The following is a 9,138-nucleotide window of genomic DNA, read 5'->3' as shown; positions in this document are numbered from 1 at the left end:
TAATTATAGAATACTTCATTTAGGCGGGAAAAATTTATTAATCTCTTATTCTTTTTGTATAAGAGGGATGAAAATGTTTGCTAACTAATTGTACGTAGCCATCGTGTTTAGTTTTAAAAATAATAACAGTAAAATATTTTATCACATCATACGTATAATTAGTACAATTTCATTTATGACAAAATCAGAATATCTTATTAATATATTTATGCAAATTGAAAAATATTATATATTATATATTATATATTACAGAATAGAGATATTATTGTTGGAAAGTATGGCCCATTGTAGATATAATATTGTGAAATCTAATTATAGAATAAATCATTTAAACGGAAAATTTTTAGTAATCTCTTATTCTTTTAGTATAAGGGGATGAAATGGCAAATCAGAGATATACATTTAACTAGTTTTAATCCCGTGCAGAAAAATGCACGGGTTGATTTTTAAATTATGACATACGAAGTATGTTTGTTAGTACGATAATTAGATGTAATATTCTGAAATACTCCGTAATAATTATTGAATGAAAAAATAAATGTAAGGCAAATTTGTGGTAGGGCCAATTTAGAAAAATGATTTTTTTTCCCATTAAATTAGAGAACCAATCAGAAGACTTTAAATGACTTAGCTTTATTAGTAAGAGGATAAGTTTAGTTGACTTTTGTATTATGTTTCACTCCCCTTTTGTTTTTCAATTTTTTTTCCTATTTATTTGTATTTTGAGGCGTGCGTTCATCCATGGACGGTTCTAAAGAACGATTCGTGTCCGCCGACCCCAAATCATTTTGAGATTAAGGCTCTGGTGTTATTGTTGTTGTATTCAAGAATGTTAATTTTCAAAAGAAAACAATAAGTAGGCATGGGAATAAATATTACATTTATATACCTTATTATGTTATCTGCCCTTTTCATTTAAGTAATAGGATTAAGAGGAAATTTTTTTAAGAGTATAAAATCTTTTCTAATTCTCAAAGAAGCAAGGTTTTTTTTAGAGATGATCTCTCAATGAGGTTATTAAGAGATTACTTTATAATTTTAAAAAAAATGGTACTAAAGTGATAAAATAGGTGCAAATTATGATTAAAGATAAAACGTGTACATTTATTAGGTAAATAAGTATGAAATTACTACGTCACGATTAACAATAAAAGGGTCACGAAAAACAAATAAATGATTACGGAAAATTGGTCTCTCAGTAATTCCACAAATCCTCATTTGTGATGGACGGTTTTCATCACAAGCTTTTGACGTCTCACATGATGCAAGTGGGAGAGAGCTTATGAGACGTCACAAACCTGTGACCGTCACAAAAAAAAGCTTATTGCAATAACTTAGTGAGATATCATCTCTCTCGATGTTTTCGAAATTAAAAGAAATTGAGCGTTTTGAGGTTTTTGATACGGAGTACTATTTATTGATAATAAGGTCCGCTTGGGCTCAGTTTTTTCTTAGTCTTCTTCGCGGCAAAGTAGTTAATCGATAACGAACCTACAAACATTTTTTTTCCAAAGTAATTTTGAAATACTTTACATCTTAGTTTTCTCCAAATATTATTAATAACCCTATAAAATTCTACATTTTTTATAACACGCATATCTCGCCACCACCAGATCTTTTAACCAAAATTTTAACACAACACAACCCTAAAAATGATTATATAACTAATCAATCCATTATTCACAAAACAAACAAAAAAAAACTCATCAATCCATAAACCATTTCACACAACAAAAATCACTATTGAATCTTGATTGATTACACCCCCCAAAAAATCCCTCTTCCTCAATTGAGGAAGTAGGTGGATAACAAACCCTAACAAAAATGACCAATTACATAAACAATAATTTTGAAGATTCAATTATTGTTGAATTATTAAAATTATTAATGTAAAAAAGAGATTTAATTCGTGTTTAAATTCCCATTTCTTTATTATCACCTTCTTCTTCAAAGTCTCTCCTTTGACCCACCATTAACCACCATTTTCCTATCTTCTTCCTTCATCTTTCCTCTTAATCATCAAACCCATATAAATCACATCCTTCCCTAATTACCCAAATATAATCTACAAAATTAGTTTGGGGATTTTTGATTAATAAAATAATAAAATGGGTTCATGTTTTTCAACAAGTAAAGTGTCAGGATCAAATAGCAACAACACAACAAATTCAGCCACCGCAACAACCACCGTGGTGACGGAAAACCACCAACGGAAACAACCCACAAATCCTGAGAATCATAAACATAGGATTATTGATAATTTACCAATTACTAAATTGAAAGACAAATTGAGTGCAAAACGACAAACTTCACTGCCATGTGGTAAAAGAACGGATTTTGGGTATGATAAAGATTTTTCAAAGAAATATACAATTGGTAAATTATTGGGTCATGGTCAATTTGGTTATACTTATGTTGCTATTCATAAATTGAATGGCGATCGTGTTGCTGTTAAGAAGATTAGTAAGAACAAGGTATGTGTTTCTTTTTTTAATTAACTTTTAGTATTTTTGTCAAGTTTTGGCTCTCTGTCATTTTGATGCAATTTTGATCTTGTGAAAAGTTTGTATTATTTGGGTAATGTTTGGTTCTTTTTGGGCTACAAACTGTTATACTCCCTTCCCAAAAACCGGCAAAGGCGGTTTTATACTAATATTGTGTAAAATGGATGTTAACTATCTAGAACATGACTTGTAGATGCTAGATAGTACGAGTAGTTACAAAAATGACCCGTTTTACAATATACTTGTGTAAGACCGTATAACTGTATAAGACTGCCTTACACGAGTATATGTGTCATCAGAATTGGATTGATCATATTTGGTATTGGTCTGAGGATTCATTACTGTATGTATATATATATTTGGTAAGTGGTAACTGTGACTCTGTGAGTAGGTAGTGTACTGTGTAAGTTGTTTATGACTGGTAAACTGTTGAAATTCGTTGCCAAATGTTGAAAGGTCAAATGAGGAATCTAATTAAGTTGAAGTTACAGCCTGGAGTCTGTTTATTTCTCCTTGTTTATGATTATAGTTTGGAAATTTTGTTCTTTTTTTGGGACTTTGTTTGTTATGTGAAGGTATAATTGTCTTGGTCTACGATTAATGTTTGCCTAAAATTATACATTAGTCTCGGACTTATGCCATACGCTTGCTTTTAGGTGTTCGGACTTCGGATGTTACTTGAATCATTGAATGGTTGAATGGTATAGTGATGTAGGTGTTGATTTTGTCATTTATCTTCAAAAAACTAGGATATGAGCTGTCATTGACTCGAATTTCTGGTAATATGGCTTATTGGGTAAGACTGTAAGAGAACCATAGACCATCACCTCTTGGAATTGGTCTTGTTTAAAACCTTTTTACACTAAATCAGGGTAAAACAATCCACTAAAGACAAACATACCCCCTTCCCGAAACATGGATAGTTAATAAGAGAAGTTATGAGAGGGTGTTTAGGTAAAATTGTAAGGTTGTTTTACACTAGTTTAGTGTAAAACCGCCTTACACAAGAATTACTGCACCTCTTGATATGTATCGTTGAAGGTTGTTGGCCTCCTCGATTTCATTTCAATCATTATTTATGAGACTATTTTGAACAAGTCTTTCTTCCCTTTCTATTGTAGTGTAAGAGCGTTGAGCCATTAATAAGGAGGTTTGTCTTTACCTTTTCGAGAGCCAGTAAAAAAACTTTTCAGTTGATGAGTTAAATTTAGTATCTTCAAAAAGTAAAGACAGTGATAAGGGGAGGAAAGTATAGGACCGAGTTACTCGAAAACTACAGGAAACAGAATTGCAAATCGCTAGCCACGCCTTACTTTAGCTAGATTGCGTGTTTCTGGTCTTGGTTGATTTCGTCTATTTTTGGGATATTGGAGCCTCTCTTGCTCAAAGGATCAAATAGTTTCGTGGAGGGAAATGTTATTTCTATTGGTGTCTAACAAATCTATGTATCTCTCTGCAGATGGTTCTTCCTGTTGCAGTGGAGGATGTTAAGAGAGAAGTGAAGATTCTAAGAGCCCTTACGGGCCATGAGAACGTGGTTCAGTTCTATGATGCTTTTGAAGATGACAATTATGTTTACATAGTTATGGAGTAAGATCCATAAAATAAGCTATTATATGTTTTCTTCTAATTTCAATTGATTTTTGATGGTGTTGAAATATGGGATTAATTATCTCTTATTTCATCAGGTTGTGTGAAGGTGGAGAATTGCTCGATCGTATACTTGCCAAGTAATTAATTTAATATACTCATTGTACTTTCAGTTCATTATGTAAAGTCTGTTATGATTTCTTCTGCTTATATCAATGTGTTGACATTTGCACTGTCATATGTGAATCAGAAAGGATAGCCGCTACACGGAGAAAGATGCAGCAGTGGTGGTACGCCAGATGCTGAAAGTTGCAGCTGAATGTCATTTACATGGTTTGGTTCATCGTGATATGAAGCCTGAGGTAGTTGTCTACGAAGTATTTGTTAATTTATATGGGCTGACGAACCCTAACATTATGATTGATCGAACTAGACCTTGGAAACTGGTTATTCGGGTCGGATATCGGGTTGCATTTAGGTTTGGAATCTGTCAGGTCATTTCGGGTTTGAGTGTGTTATCACAGGATCATTTATGGACAAAGGTCAGTTGACGGCCAGCCAAATTTGAGTCGGAATGGATCAATTCCTGTTTTGGTCATATTTGGGTTGTTTTGTATAAACGGATTGGGTCGAGTTAGTTTCGCTAGGTCTAGAATCTAGATGAAATCTATACGTAGACCCTCCAAGTTTGCATGTATGATTAATTACTATGTAATTCTTCTTTACAGAATTTTCTGTTCAAATCATCGAAAGACGATTCACCCTTGAAGGCCACAGACTTTGGACTATCAGACTTCATTAACCCTGGTGAGTATCAAATCAATATTGGGTCACTGAATGTATAATCTTCTTCACGTGCCGTTATTTTGAATGCCCCTAGTACTTGTATTTTGGTGCCTTACTCCTCAATCTAGATGCTAATAAACAAAATGTGTCTTTTTGCAGGGAGAAAATTTCATGACATTGTTGGTAGTGCCTACTATGTTGCCCCTGAAGTGTTGAAACGAAGATCTGGACCAGAGTCAGATGTATGGAGTATCGGTGTCATCACATATATATTGCTTTGCGGGAGACGACCATTTTGGGATAAAACTGAAGATGGTATATTCAAAGAGGTATTTTAGATTTTTTTTTTCTAAGAAGCAGCTTTTTTTATTTGAAGAAGTGCTCATAAGTTGGTTTTAGAGATTGAATTGTTATTTTGTGCTTCCTGTATCTCATCCATTTGTTTATGCTTGCTTATGGAAACATAAGCTAATGGTTAAGACAGGCAAAGAAGGAATATGTAAACAAGTGGGTGAGACACTTCACCTTATGTCAATCCACTATTTTTCTTTTCAAGTAGTACGAATGAATTCACTACATCTCTATTTTGGATAAGAAATAACCTGGAAAAAGCGCATCCGTGTGAGGGATATATATGAGTCTAGGGTTTCGCTAAGAGGAGAGACCTTCATGGTGTTTTCGTTGTCTTTATGCCTTTATAATAATACATTTATTATGTTATAATCCTTGCACTCAACAAAAGGTATTCTGTCGTTTCAGGTTTTACGTTGCAAGCCTGATTTTGGGCGTAAGCCATGGCCCACTATAAGCAACAGTGCCAAAGATTTTGTCAGGAAATTGCTGGTGAAGGATCCTCGTACTCGACTGACTGCTTCTCAGGCATTATGTATATATCTAATCTTCTCCCCACCACCTGGAACTTCTTGTTGATTTAAGAACACGATATAACTTTCTAGACTATGTGGTAGTCTTATCAATGTTCTTCCACGAAAACAATATGAGATTCTTGCATGTGAGACCAAATCATTACCTCTACATTTCAACGAGGAATACCCAAGTATATGGGTTGTATTAAATGGAGAATACATATAGATATGGGTGGTCTCATATGTGAGGCTATATCATAAAAGACTCGCCGTTGGTTTATCTCTTTATTCACCATTTGATGCGACTTTTTATGAGTTTCTAAATAAATCTGTGTTTTTCTTCATGTTTGAAATACAGCTCACCAATGGGTCAGAGAAGGTGGAAATGCATCAGATATTCCCCTTGATATATCAGTTTTACGCAACATGCGACAATTCGTAAAGTATAGCCGTATGAAGCAATTTGCTTTAGGGGTATGTATGTGAAATTACACCAGTATGCTTTAGATTAGTAATATGGTGCATCTTGCCTATATATCTTTACTAACCTCATTGAATGGTATAATAATCAGGCGTTGGCTAAAACTCTTAATGAAGAAGAGCTGGCTGATCTGCGAGATCAGTTTGATGCAATTGACGTGGATAAAAGTGGTACCATAAGTCTTGAAGAAATGAGGCAGGTTTGTCTCGTTTTATTCTAGTATAGTGCTTGAAGCTCAAAGTTCCATTTGTAAATTGTATAACTCGTTCCTTTCAGGCACATGCTCAAGACCTTTCGTGGAAGCTAAGAGATACACGTGTTATGGAAATTCTTGAAGCGGTAATTACCCTTAGTTTTTCTGAATTACTCACAATGTCCACCGCTGCCTCTTGTAATTTAGTTTTCTGTTGTGTTCATTTATATCTTCTCTAATAATGCCTTTATTGCGTCGGGTTCCTGATCCCGTCTTTGTTTATGGCAGATTGACAGCAATACCGATGGTTTTGTGGATTTCACCGAATTTGTGGCAGCTACTCTTCACGTACATCAATTACATGAGCATGACAATGAGAAGTGGCAAATACGATCACGAGCAGCTTTTGAGAAGTTTGATGTAGACCAAGATGGATATATAACCCCTGAAGAACTCAGAATGGTAAGTCAGAACTTTTTGCTTTCCTCATCCTGACTAGCAAAATTAAGCCCGCCTGAATGAACCCGCCTACAACCCAAAAAGAACATCCTTGATAATCGCAAACCTAGATTGACCTGATCTGTGAAGCCCCGTACCTAAAGCGACTGTATCTGAGAAGTACCAGGCCTCACCCTTTTCTACCCAAATACGATCCAAATAACTCATTTGTCCCAGACCTGTTTCGAAAATGACTATAACCCACGTATGACTCATTTTTGGGGACTAGTATAGTATCCAGTTATCCACGTGTCGGCCTATGATTTCTGACACCACATCTTGAATGAAACAGCATACGGGCTTGAAGGGTTCGGTGGATCCACTTCTAGAAGAGGCCGACATTGACAAAGACGGTAAAATAAGCCTAGCTGAATTCCGAAAGCTTTTGAGATCGGCCAGCATCAGTTCGCGTAAAATAACCTAGCCCGAAATGCACAAGGAACTCAAAAGACTGTAAATTTATGAGCGATGGCCTCTTAGTTTCTTCGCAGACTCTCATTGATCATCGAGCTCTGATTGGGAAATAGAGGAAGGCTGGAAAGATGGAAGAATCACATTGACTGTGTGATATTGTGAAAAAAAATTTAACTGTAATTAAGCATGTGTTTGCTGTGGAATAGGGTGTTCTACTCCAGATTAGGCTCTACTGAGCTGAATTTCGGGTATGTCGTTTTTTTTTTTTTTTTTTTTTTTTTTTTCTGGTGGGTTTGGTTTTTTCTTCAGTTCAGTCTTAGTTACGGGATTGGACGGAGTTGGGTGTACTGATATGAAGTTTTGTTTGTGGAGTGTGGAGACGGTTTATTTTGGGGGTTGTAAACAGAAGTTATATGGAGAAATGGTCAAAAGGCAGAAATAAAAAAAGTGATTGATGCTTAATCATATAGATTGTGCAGAAGATAGGGATGTTATTTTTGGTCGATTTGTTGCACTTGGCCTTTTTTTATCGTTCACGAATCACGAGGAGGGGAGTAGTAAGTTTCACTAACTTCATTTGTTATCGACATTGATACATAATTTATAGAAGATGCGAAGTGCAGTTTCAACTTGAAGTGTGCTCGACGTGGGTCATTAGCAAAGGCGACACTTCTTGTAGCATTCTTCTCGTTATTGTGTGTTTTTTTTTTTGGTACATTCTCGTTATTGTGTGTCAAAGTGCCAATTCATTGACCAACCAACTTATCTAAAAAATCCAAAATGTGAGCGTTAAAGATTATTACGGAAAGCGTTTCCTCGGTGTGTAGATTTAACGAATCAATTCATAAGCCCACTAACAGCATTTAACAAATGTGTGTTGTAAACTACCTCGGAACCACGCTCCATGTGGAATGTTTCTTGCACTTCACCAGGCACTGTGATGCAACTATGGCCTGAAGACAACAGAGATGTAAAATTATTCTTAGTTGCAGGAGAAAGACCCAACCACGTCCATATATGCCTCAAGAATGGAGTATAGAATATACCTAAACATTCAAAAATTAACACACTTACGATCAGCAAGGAGGAAGCCAATTACCGTAAGCCCGATTCGGATCAACAGCGTTGTACTCCTCAACATGAAGAGTTACCGGAAAATACCCAAGTGCATGCTTACATAGTTACATACATATATATCTGTACCCAAAAAATACAAACTCCGCATATTAAAAAGAGAAATTCTTTGGTATACTGGATAAAAAGAGAAAGTTACTATAGACCCGAACTTAAGTAAAATTTTGATAATTTTTTTTTAAAAAAATGGTGCTTCTCATTGGTGGTTTAGGTGTACTGTGACGTGACACATCCGCGACACCTTTGATTTTTTTACCATCAAACAAAATGTAGTGGCAAAATGGAGGCTTTGAGAAATAAAACTAGGAAATTAAAATCAAACCTAGCTAATTTTCCCCCAAACTTCTCTTCATCATTAATAGGAATTGCTATGAATAACAATAGAACCGAACAAACCTTAGAAAAACAAATAGTAATTTTTTTTTAAAAAGAACACACAAAATTGACGATTGATCATTAACTAGTATAGGTCCCGTGCAATGCATGCACGGTGTTTATAGAATTTTATCATTTAGTATACTATATTTATAGAGTGTAAATTGACAATTCGTTATTTTTTTAACATTTTTCATCATTATATTTTAATTTGAGAGAAAAAAAAATTTAAGAAATACTCATAACATTAAATGTGTATTTTAATGAATAAAAGTTTTTACACAGATTTAATGATAT

The 9,138-nt window shown here is 34.7% G+C and overlaps 1 protein-coding gene across 1 annotated transcript; it reads left to right on the top strand.

Annotated features, from left to right (window-relative positions):
- The first annotated feature begins 1,510 nt into the window (after positions 1-1,510).
- Positions 1,511-7,797, top strand: LOC141643356 (calcium-dependent protein kinase 28-like). The gene is made up of 12 exons (XM_074452489.1): positions 1,511-2,474; positions 3,964-4,094; positions 4,193-4,234; positions 4,345-4,456; positions 4,823-4,901; positions 5,040-5,209; positions 5,640-5,766; positions 6,105-6,220; positions 6,319-6,426; positions 6,504-6,566; positions 6,709-6,882; positions 7,211-7,797. Exons 1-12 carry the CDS (start codon positions 2,109-2,111, stop codon positions 7,340-7,342), a joined length of 1,620 nt encoding a protein of 539 aa, XP_074308590.1. The 5' UTR covers positions 1,511-2,108; the 3' UTR covers positions 7,343-7,797.
- The last annotated feature ends 1,341 nt before the right edge of the window (positions 7,798-9,138 follow it).

Source organism: Silene latifolia, chromosome 2 (assembly GCF_048544455.1).
Source record: "Silene latifolia isolate original U9 population chromosome 2, ASM4854445v1, whole genome shotgun sequence".
NCBI lineage: Eukaryota > Viridiplantae > Streptophyta > Magnoliopsida > Caryophyllales > Caryophyllaceae > Silene > Silene latifolia.
The sequence above is the reverse complement of the archived record's forward strand: the minus strand, read 5'-3'. Positions and strand labels throughout refer to the sequence as shown.

Coding starts and splice junctions, on each gene's coding strand:
- LOC141643356 (XM_074452489.1), top strand. CDS start 2,109: ATGGGTTCATGTTTTTCAACAAGTAAAGTGTCAGGATCAAATAGCAAC. Junction 5,767..6,104: donor GACTGCTTCTCAGGCATTAT/GTATATATCTAA, acceptor TTTGAAATACAG/CTCACCAATGGGTCAGAGAA. Junction 6,567..6,708: donor TTATGGAAATTCTTGAAGCG/GTAATTACCCTT, acceptor TGTTTATGGCAG/ATTGACAGCAATACCGATGG.